This window comes from Canis lupus, chromosome 35 (assembly GCF_011100685.1).
Source record: "Canis lupus familiaris isolate Mischka breed German Shepherd chromosome 35, alternate assembly UU_Cfam_GSD_1.0, whole genome shotgun sequence".
In the NCBI taxonomy this organism is placed as follows: Eukaryota; Metazoa; Chordata; class Mammalia; order Carnivora; family Canidae; genus Canis; species Canis lupus.
Genome location: NC_049256.1, coordinates 15,964,057 through 15,991,197, shown reverse-complemented (window position 1 = coordinate 15,991,197; position 27,141 = coordinate 15,964,057). Strand labels below are relative to the sequence as shown.

Sequence of the window (27,141 nt, the reverse complement as noted above, 5' to 3'; positions counted from 1 at the left end):
GAAGGTGAGAGGGGCTGGACGAGGATCAGCCAATGGCCAATGACTTGGTCAATCATGACTTTATGATGTCACCTGCATAGAACCCCAATAGGGTTCTAAGAGCTTCTGGCCTAGGAGACCACGGAGATGCAGAGAGTGGTGGGCATGGGGAGGGCGTGGAAGCTCTGTGCCCTATCCCCATACCTCAGCCTCCAAATGGCCTTTGACCTGTATCCTTTATCATATCCTTTATCAAACTAGTGAAGGTAAGTGTCTCCCTGAGTTCTGTGAGCCACACTAACACAATCAAACCTGAGGGGAGGTTGCTAGAACCTCCAGTGTGTAGCTGGTGGATCAGAAGTCCATGTAACATCGTGGTGTATCTGAGGGGGGATGAGGGGCAGTCTTCCAGGACTTAGCCCTTCACCTGTGGAATCTGATGCAATCTCTGTACAGGCAGTGTTGGAGTGGAGTTTAATTCTCAGGGCCCTGATGATGACCAAGAACTGATGGTATGTTTTGGAGGAAAGGGGAAACTCACCTGCCCATGCTGGAACTGGGTCCAGAAACCCTAAAAGATGGATGAATTCACCCACCCCAACACAGTGAGAGAATATAAAATAGTATCAAGGAACCACTCTGATATCCTATCTTAATGAAATATATTTCTATCATATGGACACAGAGACCAACCAAGAGGAGTCTAATTTCATGTCTTGTTCATTTACTCTCAACTCATATTAAATCAAAAGTAAAAACAGAAAATACCATCTCAAGAATTCAAACAACAAAAAAAATCCCCAGAGGTCTGCTTTCCAGCTCCATTATACCTCAGAAAGCTCACCCCCCTCTGACTCCACCAGCCAGGAGCTCCAGGATGATACATTTCCAGTATGTTCTCTGGAGTTCTCTCTCTCACCATCGCTGCAAACTCGGTAGATAATAAAGTTCTTAACTACCGCCAAATCACCTCCCTTCCTAATTCCTTTTCTATTACCTCCAGCCCTGGCTCTCCAGGCAGCAGTGAAAAGCTGCTCACCTTTGCTTCCAATCGCCCTTGCACTCATGTGAACCACTGTCTGTCTGTTCCCTACGTCTAGCCCCTCCTCCGTCCCCAAAGGTGATTTCCTGGCTGGGCTCCTTGAACACCCGTCATCTCTCTTTTCATTTCAGACAGCTCGCCTACTGAAGGAATCATTCTGAACTTGATCTAATTTTATCTCATTTCCACATCTAAGACCATCTACCGGTTCCCATTCTCCACACTGGAACTGTTTCTCCTGACCAGCAGGGCATGCTATCAACTCCATTCAGCCACTCCCTGTGACTCTGTAGAGTAATATCCTGTCCTAATGTCCCAACACACAGGTGGGACAAGCATCCCACAACCAGGCCACATGCCATGGTTCATGAATGGCCATGGCCAAGTTGATCTATATACCTACACCCGTATTCCAACCCATATCCATAGCTCTCTTCCAACTATCAAGACTTCCTGAGGATCACAGCTGCAGGGGGGAACCTTGTTCAAAGGTTAGACAAAGTGAGGTCATCATTTTGTATTCTATACTGCGAGTATTAACCTCATCTCCCCAACTTTAAGTTCTTAAAAAGAGGGTCACATCCTCTACTATACCTGCAGGCCTCCTAAACACAGTCCTAATCAAGAGGCAGGACAAATAATTGTTACAATGACAAAGCAGATATGCTCAACAATGGTGAAAGCCAGACACCTCCCTATCCCATCTAGCCTGTGCTTGGCCGGAGCCTCTATTGCCCATGAAATCCAAAAACACAATGGGAGCTCAGTGCACGGCCCTGGAGGGAAAGAAGGAGACATCTTCCTTTGCCTCCATCACTGACTGACAGCACTGGTTTTCTGCCCCTGACAGGGGCTGGCTACCTCAAGGGGTCTCTGAGCCCTAAATGAATGGGACACCTTGCATCCTAACAGAAAATGGCCATAATACCTCCTGGTCCCCAAACTCCATGCCTGACTCTCCTCCCCTGGCCTATTTTTCTTGCCTACTTTCCCGGTGGGTCCAAGTCCTCCTACCAGCCCTACTCCTGCCACATTTCTCTCCCACCCACTCATTCTCCCAGCTATAATGCCATGAGGAACTCCCGGTACCTTGTTACCTCTGGCCAGGCCATGATCTAAAATTCCAGCCTTCTCATATGCTCCCCGCTTCCTCAGGTAGCTTCACTTTATGTAATCCTCACAATTGATACCAGCTCTATCTTTTCAGAGCACAACCCCAATTAAGTCACTTTCTTGTTGAAAAGCCACTGAACATTTTCAACGGCTAACTGACTTAAGTGGATTCCTCACTGATATTCATTCCTGTCCTCCTCCCACACACTGTAGCACTCAAGGGGGGGAAATCAGCCTGGTTTATAACATATGTGCATTTACTTGATTCCACATGCTCAGTAATGGTTTTCTTTTTACGTGACCTTCACCCACTAAAATCGCAGTAATTTTAAGGTGATGACAAAAGATTTTCCAAGAGATCTTCTTGGCCATCCCTGTTTGGATGTGATCTCTTCCTCTTCCAAATCCCATTATCTGCAGCTCTTACAGGACTGATCATCGCCTCCACAATGCAAGAATATCCACATCCATGTCTTAACCATCTGTTCATCTAGAACATACTCAGCTGCACTGGATTGTACTCACCTCTTTGCCCCGCTAGTGCCTGGCATCTACAGAAATGTCCAGAACCCATCAACCAGCTACGCAGCCTTCATCTTCATTTTCTATCTCAACAGATGACCTATTCCAGCTCTCTCGGTCCAAGCTGCAGATGCTAGCATTTTTTACCACAAATCAAGAATGGACCTACCATGCCCGTTGTGAACGTGCTTGTGGGTTTTTCCTTTCCTGGGGGTTGACTGGCATGAAGATGAAGCATTGTTGGTGGCTGTTTTGACGTCTTCCGTCTCATCGTCTTCCTCCTCGACGTCCTCCTCGTCCTGAGAGCTTCCGAAATATACCATGCTGTTGGGCAGCGCAGGAGAACCTGGTGGGTTGAAGAAGACGGCTTGTGAGCACAGGCCTGGGTCCTCGGCATTACACGTAGAGACATTTATTAAGGTACAAACCTAAATCCTCATGCCTGAGCAGATAAAACAAAGCTGTTCATTTCTACTGCCACTTTTATTTTTCAAAATCCCCCAGGAAATAAAACTCCATCTGTGTCCTTTCAATGGATTTCAAGCAAAAATCCCCCCCAGTAGGAGGATGATGCCATCCACCAAACACAACAAATCAAAAATTTTAAATCTCATATGAATCATTGGGGGGGGGGGGGGGTAAGTTTTGACAACCACCAAGAAGTGAATTAAGCAAGGGAGGAGGAAAAATCAGTAATATTAAAAACACCTACTTACAACGTCAAGGAAGAGAGAACGGGACTATTCTGAGGCATGCATTTTACCTACTAGATTCCATGAATTTAAGCAAATGAATTCAAAAATGAAAGACACACCAGGCAGAATAGCAGAATATGACATTTCCTTTATAAGATAACGGTCTTGTATTCACATTGAGGAGAATAAGAGATGTGGATCACCAAAAATCATAGTACATTTCGAAGCTACTTTGATATCATTATCAGGTTAATAGCATGTAAAATTATTAAAATAAATTCCAACACAAGACTAAACATGGATTTAAAAACAAAATAAAAAACCTCCTAAGAGAAAAACCTCACATCCCTGTCCTTTTACACCTTAATCTTCTACTCATGCCCCCAAATGTTTCATTTTTTTAATTTAAGATAAAGCAGCAACACCAGAAGATAAGGCTCAATGTTACAGAGACACACAGCATAGCCCTTCTTTATCAAACAGTGACAATTTAGAAGATCCCTCAACTCACTGGTTATTGTTTAGGACTAGGGGCTGCTTAAAATTCCAGAGAAAATCTCCCAAATTAATTTCTAGCAACAACGCCAATCTTTTTAAGCATGAAGTATTTTGGGGAGAGCTACAACCAAGTAGAACTATTAAGTGTGAAATTCATTTCTCCTATGGCCTGCTTTCCTGCGAATGAGCGCACACTCCAGTGTATCAACAAAGACACAAGTGATCAATCCGCTCTCCTTCCCAAAGGAGATCTCTAACTTCAGGCACAAAGGTTGAAACCATCCTGGTCCAGCTTCTGAGCCACGCAATTAAACAAGGACCCGGGAACGAGTAGGCGTGTATCAGGGAGCAGAAGTGGCAAATCCAATACCCATCTTGCAGAAATGCAAAGACCACACAGGCACCACCAAGCCCCCTTCTTTCTATTGCTGTCACGACCTTTTCTGAGTTTTAAGAACCTCGAAAATTATGTGGGTCACTCACAGCACTGGGTAGAAACGAAACTCCAAAAGGATGTAAATGGCAGAACAGAGTTGGCTATGGTCTGACAAAAGTCATTACCCTTGGTCACCTCCCCTTTGATCATTTCCAATTAGAAGCAGGTTTCCAGGGCAGCCCCGGTGGCGCAGCGGTTTCGCGCCGCCTGCAACCCAGGGTGTGATCCTGGAGACCCTGGATCGAGTCCCACGTCAGGCTCTCTGCATGGAGCCTGCTTCTCCCTCTGCCTGTGTCTCTGCCTCTCTTTCTCTCCCTGCATCTCTATGAATAAATAAATCTTTAAAAAAAAAGGTTTCCAATGGAAGGAAGGTTCTTATAAACCAGGAGCTACAGACAAAGAAAAAAGAAAAAAATAGCCATATTTCCCCTGGAACAACATACCTATACTTGTTCTAAAATGGTTTCATGGCTAGAACAAGAGTGACGAGGAAAAGAGGGGACCGTGCCCTTCCCAGTCCCCAACAGAGTCGGCAATTAGGATTCACCACTCACCGCTGTGTACACGGTGGGTGCCTCCGTAGTCAACCAATCCTGGTGGATCTTTTCTTACCAAATCTAATTGTATAAGTACTTTAGACAAAGCAGAACAAACTATACCTTAGCATTCATGAGACAGACAAACGTTTGTTTGCCAGGCTCCTACTCATCCTAGCATATAACATGACGTAAGGCAACGTGTTACATGCTGTTTGGACAGACCTAGCAAGGACCTTTAATTCTTGGAAGCTCCAGACTCAATCATTAAACTTCCCTCTTCAGCAAAATGAGAGGGAACAAGTGAATCAGCTCTTCAAGTTCCTTCCATATTAAATTACCCATGTCTGATTTCTTGTGAAGAAGAGCTCTATCATGGATACTCTGACCAGCCTGAGTACAGCCTGAGTGTGGAGAGCCTGCAGCTCCCCGTGGACTCCACCACCCACCAGGGGCCAGCAGGGGAAGGAATATGCTGGTGGGGCTGTTCAGCCAGTCCCTCCAGTCCTCCAGGGTCTCCTCTCCCAGCAGGAAATGCAGCAAACTCTGCAGCCAAGACCATAGAGGAGTCACTTGGGGGGCGGGGGGGATTGGGGGTGATGGAGTAACATGGATAAACATGGTCTAGGTTTCAAAAAGAATCAGCTAAAAATCCAAGTGCAACATATGAAAAACAAAGCGTTAACTTCCGCTTAACAGAATCTGTTGAGGATTTTTTAACACCCAAACCTTGGGTGAGTAGCATGAACCAACTATCCCATTTCCTCCTACTCAAGATTTTGAAAGAACGGGGTGAACGCAGTTATGTTCCCAAGAACTAAAATGGAGAAGGTGTCTAGAAGCATCTAAGTTTCGTTAATATTCCTAAAAGAAGGCACATAGGGCCATTTCTTCCACGAGGGCAGCAAATAACCAATCTTTTGAATCCATCTGTTCTGGCAGCTTCTCAGCAAATACAAATCAACTGCTCTAACCTCCCAGGCATTCTAGAAGAAAGTCAGAGACTAACACAAGACACAGGTTAAGATGTAAAGAATTCGAGGACAGGGTGTCTCTGAGGAGCATCCTCACACTGAAACTCCAACTGCCACCAAGTCCTGGGGAAGCTGGCTCTGCAGTCAGGTGGGGAAGGAGTCCACCTGCCCTGAGTTCGGGAACTCAGTGATACATGCAGAGGGGCGTGTGCTTCTCATCAGGATGGCTGATCTGGACCCAGAGGCTAAGCATCATCGAAGAGAAGGTAACAATGGGTTCTCAAACCAGATGAGGAACGGAGAGGCCAATATGAGAAAGGGAAGGAATGCTTTTGAGAGAAGTGGTAAGCGGAAGGGAAAGGCTCAATACTCAGTAATAATGAACCTAGGGGTGGGGGTGGGGCGGACATGTCAGCCAATTACTCCAAGGCAAAATGATGCCTGTAGATCACATCCTCAGCTTGTACCAAGGCTCCCCCCTGCAGGTGCCACTCAACACAACCCAGCTCCTCCTGGGTATGGCCTTACCATCCTTTAGGTGGCCTGTGTTCACAAGGCCACTGCCAACCAGTAACCTATCCACTGGGAGCAGCCTCGTGAACCATTTGCTTTTGCCCATGAAGAACAGACCTCCCGAATGTTCCTGGGTACCCTCGTGCTCTTCCATTTCACTAAACTTCATAGTCTAACCGAAGCAAGTAGAAAACACTAAACCCAACAGAGCTGGTACTCTGTCACTATGTGGCTGCTGTATGGAATCGTTCCAAGACCCTGCTGGCATGTCCATTTGCAAAGCTAGCATTCAGATCAGGACAAACCAGGGGGGAATTGGCCAAGAGCAAAAGGAGCTTTCATTCGCATGGAGACAAAACCGGTAAATTATCCTGTTATTTCATGTCATGCTAAAATTAATCAAGGTGACAGAGAAATACTGTTATATGCTATACTTGGAGAATAACCATATAACAACTTTACATATATAAGCAAAGGAAACAAAAAGGAACCACAACTGGTTAAAGGTGTTTGCATAGGACACATTTGTTCTTAGCCTAGATTCAAGCTCGATTATGTAATTTACTGATTAAAGAAAGAGGAACCTGCTAGACACAAAAAAAAGATGAAGGAAGGGCATTTTAAAATCCCTAACACAGTCTGAGTTATTTATCACTAGTGAAAATTATCCAACATTCGCCAGGTTAAGAGGGGTGAATGTATTATATAATCATATTGACGCAGAGTCCACAGAAAGCTAAGTCAGCATTTGAAAAGAGAAGAGTACATATGCTTTCAATGTTTTCATCGAAAACAGTAAAGCAACTTATAGATCCTGGCACACAAGAAGTAAGCTTCATCTCTAGGGAATTTATTAGGGAAAATTCTCTACTCCAAACGTCCCTTGAGGCAGACACTGGGAAAGCTCACTGTGGGTGTAGTGCTCAGGAAAACAGGACTGGAGCCACCGGGATGAAGACAGGGAATAGGGGGCTGGGTGGTTTGACAACACAGAAAAGCTTTCCCAGAGATCTTCCCTTTCCACAACAGGGCCCACCAGCCACCTGCCATACACCACCAGCAAAGACAGGAAAACCAGAGGTCTCTGAGAGCACTCAGCAGCCCTCCATTCTGAGCTCTGCCCTGCTGTTCTCAGGGTGGTCTCACCACACTGAGAGACAAGTGTCATCCCGTGATGTTAATTAACAACAGAGTAAGGCTAGTTTACCACGCAGAATTATACAGCCTGTCTCCCTTACAAACTATAGTCCTAGAGATGGAATTCTTGAAAGGTGAAGGTTTCCAAAGATTTAAGGAATGTGCAGGATATTTGGGGAGAGGAGAGGGAGTTTTTATACCCAATACATCATAAATGTGTATTGAGCATATACAGTTTTCTCTTAAAATTACAGGCAGATTTTTCTCTTCTGATTATTCAAGTGCATTAGCAAATGTAGAAAAAAAATCTGAACTTGGATCAGATAAGTGGAATCGGGAGTACAGAATGCATGTGTGCTTTGCCAAAGCCGTATTTCATTACTTTTCAGAATTAGCTGGCAATGTCTCCACAATATTTACTGAAGTGAAAACCAAATGTTTTCATCTGGACAAAAATCAAACTGTGGTATGTTACAACCACAACAGAAATCATTTTAATCCAAAAGCTTGCTTTCTCTAATTTGGGCTGTGGTTTCTATAAAATTGGATTCTTCTCCATGAATCATAATCATGTACACATACAAGCCCTCCTTCCCATTATCTTCCCTCCCCCGACCAGTTCTTTATCTTAACAAGCTAAACATAGCTCAGTTCTATTTTGGAAAGACCCTACAGGGATTCCCTGCACGCAGTCATTTAGCTAGAGAATCAAATTCCGTAGCTTGACCTAATAAACCTGGCTGGCCCACTGGGTTGGCATTTCCTCGACTGATCTTTTGGGGATACATACATAGAATGAAAAGCAGCCAGGCCCCACTACCATATGAAATTTTACAGCAAAAACTTCAGCGTGAACTAGAAGGGGCTGAGTAGGGGGAAGGACAGAGGGATAGTTATTTACGGATCTCCTGAGATAGAGGAAAGCTCAAATCGCCTACGTGGGAGAGTCAGAAAAAACCGCGGTGGCAATTGCCTGGGGTCATTCACCTCACCACGTACGCAGCAGGCGCCAGGCTAGGAGCCAGTGACCCGGACAGATCGGAAGTCTCCGATCCTGCATACTCCGGTTCCCCCTGCAGGGAACACCAAGCACACCGAATGTGGGACAAAAAGGCTGTGGGACAACCAGAACACACCGAATGGCAGTGTGTCTTTGGTCTCCTCCAGGTCGGCCTTTAGAATTTACCAGGTGGGAAGAATTCACAGCACGAGTTCCCAAACTTCACACTTCTGGGTGCCCTAAGATTATCTGCCATACCCAGCTTTTCCACGTGCTGTTTTCTGGAAAGTGACCCAACGTTCATCCCTATATTCTATCAGTAGAAAACGAGTACCACTTGTGTTAAAGGAAGGGTAATTAAAATTACAATAAAATTTTAAACCGTTGAGCTAAAGCCATTTCTGGCACCACCAGGGACACGTGCAGTAGGGCAGTGGGGAGAGCCCACTGGGCCAAAGGCCCAATTCAAAAGGCACCCCTAATTCCTCACGGGATAAGGAGCTGCCTATGCAGTGGGACTCCGTCCTGAGATGGCTGTTCTTACTATGTGCAAATCCGAATCACTGAAGAAGACCCTCCATGGAATCCAAAATTCTAGAATGAAGTCAGGAGTCACGTGCCTATTCATTGTGAGACTCCGGTTTGTGTGTCTGCACAGTGAGGATGAGGTCTTCAGCTATACCAAGTGTCATGGTATATGGTCTTATCAAAGGATATGAGGTCATGTACGCAAAAGCACTGATACGACATCAGGCTCAATTCTCGACTTCACTGACAGAAACTTCAGAACTATAAAATCAGTCTGTCAGGTAAGTTCACGTAGGTAGGAACAAAAGCAACTTATTTCCCATCTGCTTTCCAGAACGGGGAAATCAAGGAGATTGAGAACAATAATCTACAGGAATGGAGAATATAACCAACTAAGTGAACTAACTCAACAGTTAAGATTTCTGGAACTGGCAGTGAGTGAGTAAATGCCAAGTAAGAGCTGGAAACCTTCAGCCACATGAAGGTCTTGTAAGAACAGGGAGGAAGTGGTGACAGCTCACCACCGGGCCAGTCTTTCCCATGCGTTCCTCCTCCGTTTTCTCGGGCGTGCTCCTCTGGGTACAGGCCTAGGCACATGTGCAGCCAGTTGTGCCGATCTGATCCCACAGCTAGGAACTTCCCCAAGGTGAGGGCACGTATCCTACCTGCCTGAGCCCTAACCCAATGGACTCAGCAGCAGACTCAGCAGCGAGAACCACTTTTCCTCCCACCCCCCCCCCCGCCCCCTCCCCCCCCCCCCCCCCCCCCCCCCCCCCCCCCGCCACAATTGTCTCTCCCGCTGATCTGCCTGTAGCAGCAGAAGACACGATCTTTTAATTGACAGCGGGAACCCTCCCTTTAAAGTATTTCCCAGGTGATCTATACAACATGGCTTCAAACATACATAAATACATATCCAACCAAACACAAGGAGGGCTTGTGTCCATCTGGCTCTGTCTCAGATGGACACACAGATCACGCCATACAGCAGAACATAACCTACTCCTAACCTACCCATCAAATTTGGTAGTGGAAGCAAGTTAGAAAGTAGCTTTATCATGGTCACACAGCCACTCTGAATACCAACATCTTTTCTCTCTTCATCATGCAGAACATCCACAAATCCTAACAGACACTGAACACTGAACAGGGTCACCTTGCCTGGGGGATGACATGCATACTGTGAAAATTAATAAAAGGAGACCTGATTAGAGTGGAGAGGCTAGAGGGTAACCGGGTACACCATCCATGTAAATTACAGTAACAAGTGTCCATTTTCAGGCCCCAACAGAAAACAGACCCCCACAGGGACAGATGTTTACTGCATGGCCTGTAAGAAATCCACCATCCCTGCTGCTCAGCCCCTGAGAAATGGTCACCACTGTGAACTCTTGTTCTTCCCCAAAGGACTTTCATGCAAAGTAACCCCTTCCCACTTCCGCCTCCACAAAACATTCTTCTTTGTTGGGTTTGCTTGATGGTAGGCTGTGGTTTGTATGCCTGATTTGCAATTTCCTGCTACCCCCAAGTAAGTCCATTTCTGCTGGTAAAATAATTGAGTTTTAAGGTTAACAATACTGAGGACATTAGTGGTCTTAGAATAATGATGTGCACATCAGCAAACAGAACTGTCCTGACTTAAAGTTGTCCCCCCATCTACCTTCTCTAAATGGATTGGGAAAAAAGACAGGAGATACTAAGAGAACCTCTAGAAATTAAGAAGACCAGAGACAATTGTGAGGAATACCACTGAATCAGTGCCAGGAGCCACTGGTGGGGAAAAGGGAGCCTGCTTTATCTTCAGGGAGGGCACAGCCTGGTCAGAGGCCAGCTGGCCTGGAGCAGGGCCAGTTCTGCAAGCAAAATGTCTTGAAATCTTAACAACTAATCAAGGTCACAGTGCAATTAAAAGGGATCCATCCTTCCCCTCCTCAGTGCTAAAGAACTCCATGGTTTCCATATTTCTTCCTAACTAGCCTGATAAACTATCCTGGCAAATAAATTGCTTGCTCAGCAGAGCTCAGCCCTGTAACACAGACTCAACTGGAAAACGAAGCATAGAAGGCTGGTCTGATCTGCAGAATAGAGAGGGGGGCCACACTTTAGCCCTTGGGGTGGTGAGAATACCATTCTGGATCCTACCTCTCTCTGTGACCTATCTCAGAAGGAACCATCAAAAAAAGTTGTGTACCACTGCGACAATGTACCTTCCTCCCCAAAGATCTCACATAATGTAAAAGCATTCCCATTTTGCTCAACGAAGTTCATTATGAGCGCCAAAGTGTTCCTTGCAATTGGAGGATTACTTAATTGCTTTCTAGCAGGTTAATCCCCTTTCATTCTGTGACCTCTAAACCACCCCAGGCTTTCTGCATTTGCCCTACTTACAATTTATAGTCCTCAATACCCAAAGCCAGTACTCTATCCACATATGTGCTCCTTGTCAATAAGGCCAGCAACTGTCTTTAGAAAAAAACTTGCTGGGCGGGCTACCTGCAATCTTGTCTATTCTGCTGGTCTTCCAGAAGATTCCTTCCTAACTAAATCTCAAATCCCAATTTACCTCCTGGGGAAACTCCATGTATTGGGATGACCACCACTGTCATCGGCTGGGCCTATCTAACACCCGGTAACTTTAGGATGACTCCACAGCAACAGGGAGCCAGACACCACCTACCCACTTTATAAATGAGGAAACAGGCTTATAGCAGATTAAGTCACCTGTCAGCGATGGAAGATTGCTTGGTCATGGATGCTTCAACAACCGCCCCATCCCTCCCAACCCCCCCCCCCCCCCCCCCCCCGGGGAAGAACTTTCTGCAGCCTCAAGCCATTTCCCAGGATCACTTTCTGAAAGGCCCAGGTGTGGTAAATCACTTTGTCAGATGCCCAGCCCCAGTGGGGCCCAAGTACCTAGCCCAAGGCCTGCAGAAGTGGACACAGCTCACTTTCCTGCATTAACTTGAGGCCTCCCAAGCAACAAACCCCAACACCAATCCATGCCTCAGCAGGGGCCAGCCCCACTTCCCTCCCACAAAGCCAGCTCAAGTGTTCCTTCTTTTGCACAGCCTTCCCAAGGCAGCCCTGCTCAGAGGGCCATTTACCTCCGGCTTGTACATGGTACACACCTCTGCCCAGGCATCTTCCACTTGTGAGCATCTATGCTTTCCCAATTTCTCATCTGTTTTCTAGGTGTCTAGCATATAAAAAGGGTTCAACAGAGGCTTTCTGAATTAATTAGCAGTTGAATGACAGCTGATCACTGAAGATTCTCTAAGACTCTGGGAACAAAAGGCAGGCAAGTCCCTAAACAGAAAGCACTGCTTCACAAAGACTGACAGTGCTGTTCCTTTACCAAGAATACCTGTCCCACCCCCCACTTAGGAGCTCTCCACCCTGCAGGTCTGTGATGCTCCACTGTGATCAGGAGAACCAACCTTGGGGTGGGGGTGGGGGGTCGTCAAGAATCCCCTTTGGGAATCTCCCTTGTTTGCAGTGCCCCATAAAGAGAAAAATGTAAATAAGAGAATCATTTAACCTGCCACTACTCTACTGTGTTAAGCTTTTTAATCTGTTAATAATCATAGTCACCAAACAAAGAGAAGACGACCCAACTCATTAAGAGCGGTGAGCAGTGACAGGATAACGGGCTATGGTCTGAATTGCTGGGCACAGCACACCACACACGGCCCCTTCCACGAGGGTACCAGGCAAAGATACTAATTATGCCTCTGGCAGGAGACATGTGGACCCCCTTCAAAGCAGCTACTTAAGTATAAATACACTGCAGGGCAAACACTTCAGGCCCGGCTGCACTATTTATCCCATGTTCCATTCCTTTAGAAATTTTAGGTGTTGATCTTAAATAGGAAAGGAGAGAGAGCCTTGCTGAGCTTAGCTGAAAGTCTCTGAGGGCCTGGAAGCAGCTTTTTTAAATCGCTAAGGCTTTTTAACTCTGAAAGACTGGCTGGTATGTTTACACATCTACATGCTAATCCTGGTGTTATTAATGGTATGGAGATTCCCCCCACCCACCCAGGTTTTTGTTGAAAACACCTGATGGAGGTGAGGGCATGCTCTCAGGCTGGCTGGAGACTGTGCACAGATAATCAACGATCCCTCAAGACCTCCATTCGCCATCTCTTCCTCAAGCTTGGGATTTATTCTCTTCCACATTCCAAATTAGCACCAGCAGGATCACAGGTAATACTGGGGGCCCTGTACTCCTCGGCAACAAACACTTCCAGGTCTTTGACTCTTTCATTACTTCTGCAGCCAGACTCTTCTCCATCTAAATAAAGAGCTTATGAAAGGCTGATTTTTACCCCCAACAGTGCCCGTCAATTCCCCCAAGGCTGATGGAGCCAACAGGGCTCTTTATGGGGAACCTAGAGTTTGGGGCTCTGACTAGAACTCTGCACAATGGAATCAGCAACCCAAGAAGAAAGCCCTAGAATGCAGGTATGAGGGTGTTAGCCACGTTCCCAGCTGCTAACTTCAGGAAGACAAGGCAAAGCCCTAACTGTGGATGCACGACATTAGCTGCTGAAACCGAAAGTCAGAAATACGTCTAAGTGTAAACAAGGAATCTGATCAATGATGACAGACTCCAAAAAATGGAACAGGTACTAATGGGATACTGTTAGGCAGCAAAAGCAGACTATGCAAATGAAAACGAAATGCAGTTCTCTGGCAGAGAGGTAAGGTTCACAGAGGGGTGGGGGGGGGGGGGGGGCGGGGAACACATTACACACACACACACACACACACACACACACACACACACACAAGGAAGGCTCAGTAATATTTTCATCACAGAGGTGGTTAACAGTGGCTGTCTTCTGGGAGAGCCAAGGGAGAGTATTTTGGATTTATTGTTTTGCCTACTTCCCCATCTTTTCTGATGTTCCCTAGGAAAACATGAAATACTTTCCTGATGGGGAAAAAAGAAAATGCTAACACTATCTTTCTTAATTTCAAATATTAAGAAAATTACTCAAGTACCACTGCAGCAGGGATCTGTTTAACCCTTGTTCACATCAAAGTAGGAGTTTTAATTAGCTCAAGCAATCACACTGCTCAAGATCCACACCATTTCCAGGACTGGGAAGGTACCATAGAGGAATCACCTATCATTTGGGGCTTCTGGAGCCATATCAGATTAAGTACTCCTGACCTCACAAAAACATGATTTAAAAAAAAAAAAAAAAAAAAAGCTACAGAGGATTCAAACTTTTTAAAAATATTTTTATTTTTTTTAAAAAAAGATTTTATTTATTCATGAGAGACAGAGAGAGGCAGAGACACAGGCAGAGGGAGAAGCAGGCTCCATTCAGGGAGCCCGACGTGGGACTCGATCCTGGGTCTCCAGGATCAGGCCCTGGGCTGAAGGTGGTGCTAAACCGATGAGCCACCCGGGCTGCCCAGGACTCAAACTTTAATACCTCCATATAGTAAGAGTACAATATTGTGTGTCAAACCCTTCCTGTTTATCAACTAAAACCAAATATTAAAACCTATTTTATTACCTGGCTGATAAACATAGAACTACATTTCCAAAGCTCAGAGCATTTTTACACAATTGTTTTAAACACCACCTAGACTTCACTTCCTGAAATCTTTGTTCCATCTGACAACACAACGTAAATTGTGGCTACCATGTGACATGCTTCTCTTTTACCTGGAGCCTTAAAACGTCAAAGCCAGGAATGGGTAATGTTTTTCCCTGGATGCCATCTACCTGAGCAAACAGAATGCCTCACTAAGATCCTTCTCCAGGGGATCCCTGGGTGGCTCGGCGGTTTGGCGCCTGCCTTTGGCCCAGGGCGTTATCCTGGAGACCCGGGATCGAGTCCCACGTCGGGCTCCCAGCATGGAGCCTGCTTCTCCCCTCTGCCTCGGTCTCTGCCTCTCTCTGTTTATCATGAATGAATAAATAAAATCTTAAAAAAAAAAAAAGATCCTTCTCCAAATCTGCCAAACCACAGAGGCATTCTTAAAAATAATGCATACACAGGTACGCGCAGCACAAATCCCTCTCTAAAAAACGAGCTGCCCCACTCCACAGTAAGAACTTTCCTAACTAAATTCAGTTCTCAACAGCCAATTTTCTGACATCCTGAAGGAACACGATCATGGATCCCTTCCCTAAAGAAAAGGACATAGGAAGTCACAGCCCCAAGTTAAATCTGGCTCCAACTGCAATAAGATGCCACAATGACACAGAGGCAGTTTCACCACCAGTGAACAATATTTACCTGAACCACCTGCTGCTGCTGACATAGTTAACCCTTTCAGAGACTCCTTTGGCTCAGATTCCTTGCTCTGAGCACCTGGGCTCTCCATTAGAGAGGACAGCATGGCTCACTGCTCAGGCTCCTCTCTTTCCTTCACAGCCAACTCAGGATGCAAGCCTCTCATGCTGGTTCCCCCCCAACCCTCAACCCCCTGGAATCACTAGAGTCTCGGCAGGGAGCTCTTTAAAACCTAAAGTAGATGAGCCACCTACCTCATTTCCCTTTGGTCCAGGCCAAGAGATCTCTGGCTGCTAGACAATTTCTAAGTGAAATTATTCTACTTTGTGTCTCAAGAGTCTGAAAACTTTCAATAGCCTATATTGTCCAAAGTGAATGTTAACTCTTCATTTTCCCATCTTTAACGAGTGATTTTTTTTTTTTAAGAATTTATTTACTTATTCATGAGAGAGGCAGAGACATAGGCAGAGGGAGAAGTGGACTCCCTGCAGGGAGCCTGATGTGGGACTCGATCCCAGGACCCTGGGATCATGACCAGAGCCAAAGGTAAGTCTGAGCCAAAGGCCAACAAACACTCAACCACTGAGCAACCCAGGAATCCCTAATGAGTAATTCCTAAAGCAAATCGCTGGGAGAGAGACCAGGGAGGGAGGAGTAACCATGGTGGCCCAGGTCGGGTGTCAGAGCCAGAGAAGGAGGAGGGTGTTCACAAGTGGGGCAGCCAAATAAGGAGTGTCAGAGCCAGTAATGTGTAGAAGAGTTCCATGTGGTGGAGCAAGGGGTGGCAGCAGAGATTGGAGGGCAGGGGGTCCACGGTGGAAAAACACCGACCAAATGAACAAGTACAGTATGGATAACAAAAGCCAGGTCTCTGTCTTTACCGTGGAAAGGAAGAAAACCGGAATGAACCCATTGGTGTTAAACTGAAATCAGAGGTATTGATGTTAATTCATAGAGTTCAATAGACACAGAGCCGCGGATCTACATCTAGATACACTAAATGAGCAAATGTGTGTACACACACATACACTGCACACATTCACAGAGCACCTAAGAGAAATGACACTCCAGATGAGAGCACACTGCAGGCCCAGATTGTGGCATCCCAAGAGCAGCTGCCACTTAAAACCAGGCTCCCTGGAGAAGTGGGTGGTTCCAACGCTGAGGAACAGAACAGACAAGAACAGCCTGGAGCACGGATGGACCAAGCAGCCAGGCTGGGAAGAGGACAGCGAGCAAGCAAAGAGGCCAAAGAAGCCAGCATGTAGGGGTTTCACTGAAGAGATCTGGGACAAGCTAAACAACGAAATATAGCAATAAAGGGGCACCTGGCTGGTTCAGTTGGTAAAATACACAACTCATTCATGGAGTTGGGAGCTCCACGGGGTGGGGGACAGATTGTATTTAAAAAAAAAAAAAATCTTTCAATGAAGATTGGAAAAAAAATTTATATATATATTTTTATGTATTTTTGATATATATTTATATATATATATACATAAAAAATACGTGTATGTGACCAATACACACACACATATACACACTTAAATTTGTAATCGGCTCCATGCCAAACACAGAGTCCGATGTGGGTTTTGAACCCACAATGGTGAGATCAAGAGTCACACGCTTAATGGACTGAGCCACCAGGCACCCCAAAATAGTTTAAAGAATAAATGGATTATGACCCTTTGAATGAAATGAGCCCATACAGATTTTCAAAAATGAATAGTGTTTAACGAGAACTGGAAAATGGAAGATTCAGAGAACCTCTCAAACAGAACACTTCTAAATTACAAGGGATGAAAAAGAGAACTTCATACTGGAAAAGCCTGACAGACCCTCCATAATGAGTGATTGATAAAAGGATAGCCTGAAATTGTGTACCCCTTGAAAGGACGCAATGAGAAGAATCACTTTTATGCTAGTCCTACCAAAACCACAAAACATGAATCTGATGAGGAGAAAACAACCGGAATGAAAGGTCCTTCTACAAAACAACTGGCCTGTAACCTCCAAGAGTCAAGATCACGACAGACAAAGGCTGCGGAGGACCTGCTCTGGAACAGGACAATTAAAAACGCCCAACTGGGCCCTGGATCCTCCCACTCCAAACTGGAGCCTCTCTAGGGCAATGGAAGCCAATCTGAGATGAGAATTTGTAAGTAGTAGTAATGGATCACTGTCAATGTCCTACTTTGCATCATTATAAGAGAATGTCATTTTTTTTTTTTAAGATTTTTTTTGGAGAGGCAGCCCCAGTAGTGCAGCGGTTTAGTGCTGCCTGCAGTCCAGGGTGTGATCCCGCATCGGGCTCCCTGTGTGGAGCCTGCTTCTCCCTCTGCCTGTGTCTCTGCCTCTATCTCTCTCTCTATGTCTCTAATAAATAAATCTTTAAAGAAAAAAAAAAGTTGTTTTTTTTTTTTTTTTGGAGAGAGAGAAGAGCATGAGCAGGGGAGGGAGCAGAGGGAGAGGGAGAAGCAGACTCCCCACTGAGCAGGGGGCCCGATATGGAGCTCCATCCCAGGACCCTGAGGATCATGACCTAAGCCAAAGGCAGATGCTCGACCAACTGAGCTGAGCCACCCAGACCCCCGAGAATGTGCTTACTTTAAGAAAATACATAAAAATACTAATTTAATATATTTAAGAAAATATATAGTAATGTGTTAAGGAGCAATGAAGTACAAGGTGGAAATTCTCAAATCATTTGGGAAAAAAATTCTACTGTACTTAAATCTTGCTGTAACTTACTTCATAAAACTACTTTTTTAAGCACAGAACTCTAAACCTCCAGCCCCACCCCCACAAAATGACCTCTTCCTCTGGCTCATCTTCTGTCAACAAACGTCACCAGAGGGAACCTCCGGGTTCATGGCTTTCTATTCCAACACGCCTCTGCAGCTACCATGGCCGAAAGAGACTCCTTGAGCTCTATGACATTCTTCTACATCTTTCATCAACAAGTGTTACAAACTTAGTTCCTGTAAATAACCACTTTCGCAAGTAAGATCGTGCAAATATAAACTCAACTTTTATTATGAAATGTTATCCTTGACCTTGCAACTCTGTGAATCAGTCCTATCTATGTATATAGACCACTATTTTCACCATTTACATACAGTTGGCCCTTGAACAATATGGAGGTGAGTTAGGGGTGTTGGAATCCATGTATACCTTATGACACCCCAAAATTTAACTACTAATAGCATACTGTTAACCAAAAGACTTACCTATAATATAAGCAAGTGATTAACAAGTATTATGTATACCATATGGATTATAGACTGTATTCTTATAATAAAGTAGGCTAGAGAAATGAAAATGCTATGAAGAAAATCATAAAGGGGATGCCTGGGTGGCTCACTGGTTGAGCATCTGCCTTGGCTCAGGGTGTGATCCCGGGGTCCTGGGATTGTGTCCTGCATCACATTCCCCTCAGGGAGCCTGCTTCTGCCTCTGCCTATGTCTCTGCAACTCTCTCTTTGTCTCTCATGAATAATTAAATCTTTAAAAGAAAAAAAAAATCTAAGGAAGAGAAAATACACATGCTACTGTATTTAATGCAAAACAAAACAAACTCATGTAGAAGTGGGCCTGTGCTATTCAAACTCATGTTGTCCAAGGGTCAACTGTACTTGGAAAGTACTGCTTGAATTCTTCCCAAAGTAGTACAGGGCAGAGTGTGAGCTTAGTCGATGTGGCTTCTGACAGACTTTACAAAATTTAAGCCTAGAAAACAATCTCCACTCATGACGCCCCAAGAAAACAAAAAAGTCACAAAACAAAACACAGTGTCAATAAAGCACATGTGTGGTGGTGGTGATGGCGGGGTGGTGAGGTTCAGGAAAAGTCAGGCTGTAACATTAAAGCTCTAGAAACTACAATCTGCAAGGCGGCATTGAAAAGCCAAGAATGGGGATTGAAGAGTCAAATGAGGACAGAAAATTATGGGGACTCCAACAGCCCTCCACCTCCATGGCACTGGTCACTTCAAGCTCAATCCCTGAGATTAGGCTGAGAAATTGAAAGACGTCTGAAACACCGACCACAGCTCACATCTACTCCTGAGAATAAGGTCTTCCTTTTTCCTGGAACTAGGGTCCTCCTTCCCAAGTGATGGGGAACACATTCTTACCTCGAAGGCAGAGAAAAGTCAGAAAATCTTCTGTCTTGGGCTTCCTTTTAGAGAGGTCAGAAATTTGAGTAGCTGGAGGAGGCAGCAAAGGCTCCACTATCTTCACTGGAGTTGTGCTGGGGCTGTTGGGCTGAGACTGGGCAAACTTCCTTTGTGCTTGCAGCCTGGGCCTGCAAAAGTGAAGGGAAATTAAAAATGAATGAGGCAGAGACTGGAGGATAGAGATCTACGTGCAGCAATAAAGTCAGTATAGGAAAGAGGGGAAAAAGACTAATTCAAGCAAACTCTTTCTAATTAAGGTGCTTTATCTCTCATACTCTTATAAACCACAGGCCTACTTGCAAAGGGCAATAAATTTGGTTAAAAGGCTATATTTTAACAGACATAAAAATGGGTGACACAAACGTGCCTGCAAGAGCGCAGGCCTCTGCACAAACCACATGGGGGCCTGGGCATTTCAAACACTGCATGTGGCATGTGAGGTCATGGGATTAGTGAATGGTTTCTCTAGTTTTAAATTAAGTCCAGAGTAACGACAAAAACGCAATTCATCCTGCCACATGTGGCCAGCACTGTATGCTTCAACGTCATAGTGTCAAAAACACATCCATGATCTCCCTCTTGTTGTGCCCTTACACCCAGCGCCCTCCCTGGCCTGCCTGCACATCAATGACCTCGGCGGCAACACCCCCTGGCAGCAGTCTCCCCACCTCCAATCTTTTCCGACCCCAATCCAGCCACACAAACCCATGACATTAATAAAAGCTTATAATGCAGGCAAAATCTATTTCCCTAGTCCATCTGAAATACAAATTCTGGATATCCTTTACCTATAGGCCAAGTCCAAACTTCTCAGTCAGGGATTCAAAAAACCGGCCTGACTCTACCTGTCAGGCCTCTTCCCCAACCCAATCCTAAAGAGACAAGGATTCCTCGTTTCTCCATGGTGTCTACAAGTCACAACACATAGGTCCTTAAGCTGGGCTCTTTCATTTATAAAATCTTACATGCAAGACACTCCTTCCTATCATCTGAATCCTGAGGAGTCTTGGAAACCTTCTTTACTTTCCCCCAAACACTACAGCCACCAGTGGTTACTTTTCCTGCCTCCATGTAAGAATACTACCGTATTTTTGTTTTATGTGTAACTAACCTGAAAGTTATCGTGAATGACCTCCTATCAGCTCTTTCTTCACTGTAAGGATCACAATTCACAGTGGAGTGACAGGTTCATCGGAGGGCAAGAACCTGCAGTGGTCCTGCTTAGACCATCTAGCCAGCCCTGCCCACAGAGACACTCAACAAATAGGATTTGAGGGTCAGGAAAAACAAACCTGAAGAAACCAAAAGCAGCCGGAGGGCACAGGGACAGGTCTGAATCCAAATCAAAATCCACCACTGTGTGCAACTGATAATGCCCCCCCCACACACACAACTGCTTGGAGTAATAAACTATAAAAATAAACCAGACAGATTAGTAAAGCCCAAATAAGTCTTCCTTTAACTATGGCTGAATTAAATAAAACAGTAACCGTAGTATCTTGAACTGTTGATGACCACAATACCTTCATGTGTTAAATCAACATTCTGGTATTTAACGAACCAGTAGAGTAAAAATACACACACACACAGGCACATGCACACAACCTGGGTTTCTACTTTGTAAAAAACTTCTTAAAAAAGATTTTATTTATTTGAGAAAGAGCACAAGCAGCGGGAGCAGCAGACTCCCCGTAGAGCGAGGAGTCCAAGGTAGGACTCCATCCCAGGACTCTGGGAAGTAACCAGAACGAAGCAGCCACCTTATGAAGCTATACACCTAAAATCAAACAACTTTAAGGAAAACTCCCAAATATTAAAACAGTTAAGAGAAAAGGGCAACACCGCTATCTCCTAGCTATGGAGAATGGAGAGTTTTGTAACCAACCGGCTATCTGGCTGTAAGAGGAGACACATGACAAGTGGTGTACGGAGGAAGCCACTAAGTCCAGAGGAGGGACCCTCCACGGGGAGAAACTGAAGGATCAGATGGAGGTGGAGCTGGAAATAAGACATCACAGTCCTGCCTCTCAAACTGTCTGTGAGGAGGATCAAAGTGGGGAGTTTGGTTATTTGGCCCCCTTTTTATTATTTATTGGTTGCAAATGGGTAATTTTTAATCTTTATTTTATTTTTAAAATATTTTATTTATTCATGAGAGTCACACAGAGAGAGGCAGAGACATAGGCAGAGGGAGAAGCAGGCTTCCCGCAGGGAGCCCAATGTGGAATTCGATCCCAGGACCCTGGGATCACGCCCTGAGCCAAAGGCAGATGCTCAACCGCTGAGCCACCCAGGTGCTCCGCAAATGGGTATTTTTAGAAGAGGATGAAACTGGGAGGAAAAAAAATGGAAAAAGGGCCAAGCTATGCTCAAATTTATTATTAGATTCTACAGACACAAGAGCAGTTTGTTAAGTTTCTAACTGCTCATTTTCAATTTCTGTGTTCAACTCCAGCAGTACCCGCGGCAGCACCCATCCCGGGCAGCAAGCACGTCCAGAGAAGGTCCGGAGAAGGGCCATGCTGCACACGACAACCGTGCCCCAGCCAGAACCCCACAACGCAATGCCACCAACGTCAGGGTGGACAGTCCACACTGAACTACCCAGCTCTTCCAGCAACGGCCCCCTCCCTGGGAAAAGACACACTCAGGTCATCTGATTCCACCTAAAAAGCTTTTTTATTTTTTTTAATTGGCAATTCACTATATTCACATGAAACCATCTTCATCAAAAGGGACCCCGACCCTCACTGAGCATTAAAGGAACTGGACAGGGAGACCTAGCCTTTGGCTCAGGTCATGACCCTAGGGTCCTGGGATTGAGTCTCCATGCGGGGAGCCTGCTTCTCCCTCTGCCCATGTCTCTGCCTCTCTGTCTCTCTCATGAATAAATAAATAAAATCTTTAAAAAAAAAAAAAAGAAAAAGAAAAAAACTGGACAGAAATGCTGCCTCAGGTGACTGGGCTGCTGTTCATTGTTTCTGAAAAGCCCACAATAGCACAAGACGCAGAAGGCAGCACAGCCCAAACAGAAGCCCAGCACATAAACCCGGACGAGGCACACACAGCAGAGCCGAACAGGGTAAAATTCTCTACACTTTCAGGACCTTAAAGATGAACCGCTCCCACCACTGTTCAAACAAATAGCACTTTTTGCCTGATGACTTTCTTGGTGAGACCATGAAAAATAAAGCAGTTAACAGATTAAAAAATGGTAGGCAAGTAAATTAGCCCTAAGAGGACTAAGCCAAACTCCCCAGTGATTAAGTATTTGTGAGACCCAGATGAAAGCAGGGACTGAGCAATGAGGCAAACCAGTATCTTTTTTTTTTTTTTTAAACGACAGCCAGAAGATTATTTTGAAACTAAAAAAGTGCAGGTCTGCGGTTTGGCATCTCATCCTGCAGAGTCCCGGGAGGATGACAGAGGTGTTTGCTGGCGTGGCTGTGCTGGCCCCCCACAACAAAAGAGTTAGGTTGACACAATTTAGAGGCCAAATCCATGGGGGTAAGCATGCCCAGCTGTGCGGGTAACGCTTGAGGTACAGGTGATTCATTCTAGAATGCCGCCTACAAGGAAATGAGTGCATGTTATTTTAAATCTGTAAAGATAAGAGGTGGGAGGCTCCCAGATGTGCTGAAGGTCTGGGGAGGAGGGTGCTGTGTGGAGCTGAGAGGCAGGCCACAGGGGACACCTACCACCAGCTGAAGAGGGAGGCGGAGGGACTGCGCTCTACTGGTCTCTGGCAACAGCAAGCTGGCGTACCTACCAACTGAGGCATTTACTTCACCCACTCTTTTCCATCGACTGACATTTTACCCAGAACCACATGCACCGCTCCTTTCCATTCCTAGAGTGAAGATGCACGAAAATGAAAATACTGTTTGGACTCTAAAATGGTTCAGAGTCATCATGGGGTCCCTGGGGTCAAGCAGGAAACAGTCTGTGGGGCCCTGAGTTTAGTCAGGATGGCCCTACACTGCCTGCTGGTGACCCACAGAAATGCCAGCCTACAGCAAGTACAGAGGGTGTGTGTTCCTCGTCCAAACCACAGAAGGATCAACTAGAGCATGATGCGCTTCCATGTTTGTTTTATTAACTAATCAAGGAAGGGAGTTTCCTTCACAGAAGGCTTCATTCTAGAACCCTGGGTATATCCTTAGGTCAAGAAAACCAATTAAATCCAACTCTCCCAGCCGGCCAAGTTACACAGATCAAACCACTTAAACCAGTGGAGGAAGACATGAATAAAGATATTTATAGATGAATAAATACATGGTGGGTTCCATTTTATTTACCATGTTTTGTTAAAATCAAGGGTGGGGGCTGTGGGGGTGAGGGAAGAGAAATGATCTCAGGTCAAACCACTCAATGTGTGAATATGTTGTTTGTGCGCACCAAGTAAAAGATGAAAAAACTCAAACAGCAAGCTCAGAGGATATAGTTACAGGCTGCTGCGTGTTTGGTGTTCGAGACAAATGTTAAAGCCCAAGGCTTTCATTTTTTGAAGGATCTTACAAAGATCACCCACTACACAGATCATCCAGTTGACTGGGGGAGACCTGCCTAAGGCCACTCACAGCTTGGGTGGCTAGATAAACAAGACCAAAAGGCAAATGCTGGGTGCTCAGGTCAGAGTTTTCTCTGTCACACTATACGGGGTCCAAGTGGGAGGTGAGGTTCAGTCTTGTCATAGGCAAGGCCATTTGGTATGCCTCTTCTCTAGAAGTTCCAGGGTCTGAGAGCCCCATGCAAATCAAGTCATGAAAACACTCAGCCCTGCTGGGGTAGATCCCATTTAAGCTAAAGTGTCCCAAAAGGAGGGGGAAAAATGTGCGGAGATGAAAGTCAACTTACTAATGTGATCCCCAGGTTATCATTCTGTGTAGAAATAATAGAAATAAAAGCCTGAAGACAGAGGCAAATATTCCAAGGGATCTTGCTTACTTGAAACTGCTCTCAACCATCTGGAATGCTCTTCTCCTTTATCTTACCATGGGTGACTTCTTCTCATCATTCAATTATAAGAACACTCCAGGCCTGTTCCTTTTTTATGGAGGTCACTTCTTCCCTCTCTCTGCACAGAAGTCCCCATTTCAGAGGTGCCCGGGACCTACAGCTCAAGCCTGATTCCATCCCCCTGCCCTTCTGTGGGGGCCTGCAGACGACGTTCTACTGTGGTCTCCCCTGCATACAGGGGTCACCAGGTACAGAAGACAAGCCCTCCATCAACGCTGGGAGGGCACAGCATTCTTGCTGTGCTGCTGTACAACTGATCAACTCACCATCCATTCGTGAGGAATCACACAGTTAAACACAGCAATGTTTTCTGAGCAGACTGAATGCTATCCAGAGGTGCCAGGGAGAGAGCTGGGTGGACCTGAAAGAGACCCAACAGGAATGGGAGAGGAAGAGGCATGTGGTTTTGCCCCCGGGAAAGTTACTGGCCATTCCTCTGTAAGTCTACTCAACGGTCAACCAGGATTCTGTTTTCATTACGAATCCATTTCATAGCAATCTACACACATCTACCACATAGTCACCATTTCTACCATTTCCAGGTAATACTTAGGTAAAAATGCACTGAGCCACTTGCCCACCATCAATATCATCAAATAGAAGCCAAGTGAGGTCTGGGTTCTGGCTCTCAACCACCAGGCCACACAAGATGCCACCCCACCACAAGGCATGATGCCCTTGTGGTCAATGTGTTGTCACACAACTGCCCATGGGCCACAATCCACTGAACACAGAGGATGGTCTTGCCACAGCCCAGAGACTGGGTGAACTGCAGAATCCAGCTGCATAAGCTCCCAGGGGAAGGCCCATCCTCCTCCATCTCCCTTCCACTCCCTGAGCTACACAAAAGGTGGAATTATTTTTCTCCGGAGCCTGCTCTCATTTGGGGTTTAGATGTCATGGCTAGCAGCCAAAAGAATATTTTGCTTGATCACTTAAAATTTTGCCCAAATAAATCTTCAAGTATGTTTCCTATTTAGGTTATATTTAAAAAAAAAAAAAATACAGTACCTTTCAAAGAACAAAGACACACACCAAAAGAAAGACTTGTACTGTTTTTAAAGTTAAATAAATTGCAAGACACCACCTGTAAAGAAATTCCACTGATGAGCCAACTAGGTTCTTTTTTTTTTTCTTTTAAGATTTTTGTTTATTCATCTGAGAGAGAGAGAGAGCACCAGCGGAGGGGAGGGGCAGGGGAAGCAGCAGACTCCACACTGAGCAGGGAGCCTGACACAGGGCTCAATCCCAGGACCCCTGAGATCATGACCTGAGCTGAAGGCAGATGCTTAACCATCTGAGCCACCCAGGAGCCCCAGAGCCAACTAAGTTCTAAACCAAGTATTTTTTGTTTTGTAATAACCGCCCCGTGCCCCCTCCCGCCCTCCTCTGAGCATGCATTCGTATGCTTCCCAGGTAGCCTGCCGTTGTCAAGAAGACTCACGAGAGGGTGGCACTGGTAGTCCTGGTTTCCTCTGGCGTTATCTACAGGATAGAGTTAACCAGCTTACTGCTATCTGTGCATTCAATCTCCAGGGTAGCCCCTAAATATAGCACAACAGCAATTTCTAGGTTAATTAAATTCCATTTCCGTCCAGGATTTCTGATAGTTTACAAACCCAAGGAGGACACAGTGCGTGTGTACAGTTTGGCTGGAGAAGGCAGTAGAGCAAGGGCACAAGGCAATTTAAAGAAATGCCCAGCAGGTCCCTTGTGTGTGTGGGGCAGGGGGGAGGGGGGGGTCCTGCCAAAACACCATTTTATTAACTCAATTTTCCAATATTAAAAACGAAACTGGTAAATCCAATTACTTAGATTACATCTCAATCCTAAACAAAGAGCGAGGAATGGGTGGGAGGGGAGGGTCTGTCCGTTCAAAAAAAAAAAAAAAAAAAAAAAAGACACGTTATGTATGGCAAATGCAAAATGACCAGCATGGCTGCACTCTTTGGCGGGTGTGGGAAAAGGGCCTGAAGCTCTGCCAACTTGCTGAAAGACCTATTCAAAAAAAAAAAAAAAAAAAAATTTTCCTGCGTTTCCATCCCCAAAATAATTACCCGCTCTATTCTACCCCCAGACACACACACACACTACAAATCTGGCAGCTACTCAAAGAAGTAAGAAGTGTATGTATGTGCACGGGTGCATGTGTGTGCTGGAGATTGTGGGGGGTCGTGCAGGGGATATCTCCCCCCCACCCCCCAGGGCAAGCTGCCCACCAAATTCAAATGCAAGTGCAGTTGTGGGCAAACCACACAGGAGGGCTGTAAACATCCCGTATAGTAAAGAGAAAATAAACACATCCTCAAGTGAACCCAGAGGCGTGCAGAGACCAACTCCCCCCCCAAACTGCAGGAGAAGCACTGCCAATGACAATGCCCTTGTCCTGCCCTTCTCCGCTCCCCTCCCACCCTGCTCCACCCTTCCCATCAACATTTCTTTTACCAGGTTGTGAGGACGTCACAAAACAAAAAAGGGAGGTCAGCTGGCTCCCAGAGAAGAAGAGTTGCACTACAGAGAGAATGCTCATTTATGTGGTTCCTGGAGCTCTTGCCGTCCTCGTTCACAGGTTTCTTGCTTTACTCATAAACCAATGGTAGAGTTTGTTTATGCTGCAAACCACAGGACAGGAAACATCCATAGCATTTGTCTTAATTAAGTTACATAGTCAGCTATTTAGAATCAAGTTTGGGATCAAACAGATTGACCTAAAGGAAC

General features: G+C 45.5%; 1 protein-coding gene and 1 long non-coding RNA gene across 4 annotated transcripts in view; one reads left to right on the top strand and one right to left on the bottom strand.

Annotated features, from left to right (window-relative positions):
* Positions 1–27,141, bottom strand: part of JARID2 (jumonji and AT-rich interaction domain containing 2) — a 261,062-nt gene that overhangs the window by 46,368 nt on the left and 187,553 nt on the right. For all 3 annotated transcript variants that reach the window (XM_038584207.1, XM_038584209.1, XM_038584208.1), the window contains 2 exons: positions 19,363–19,532; positions 2,826–3,002 (listed from right to left, as the gene is read on the bottom strand). In XM_038584207.1, the coding sequence (XP_038440135.1) occupies positions 2,826–3,002; positions 19,363–19,532 (347 nt within the window). The remainder of the gene's footprint in view (positions 1–2,825; positions 3,003–19,362; positions 19,533–27,141) is intronic.
* Positions 104–3,189, top strand: LOC111093972. Its single transcript, XR_005384351.1, has 2 exons — positions 104–245; positions 2,752–3,189. It is a non-coding gene; the product is annotated as an uncharacterized LOC111093972 (long non-coding RNA).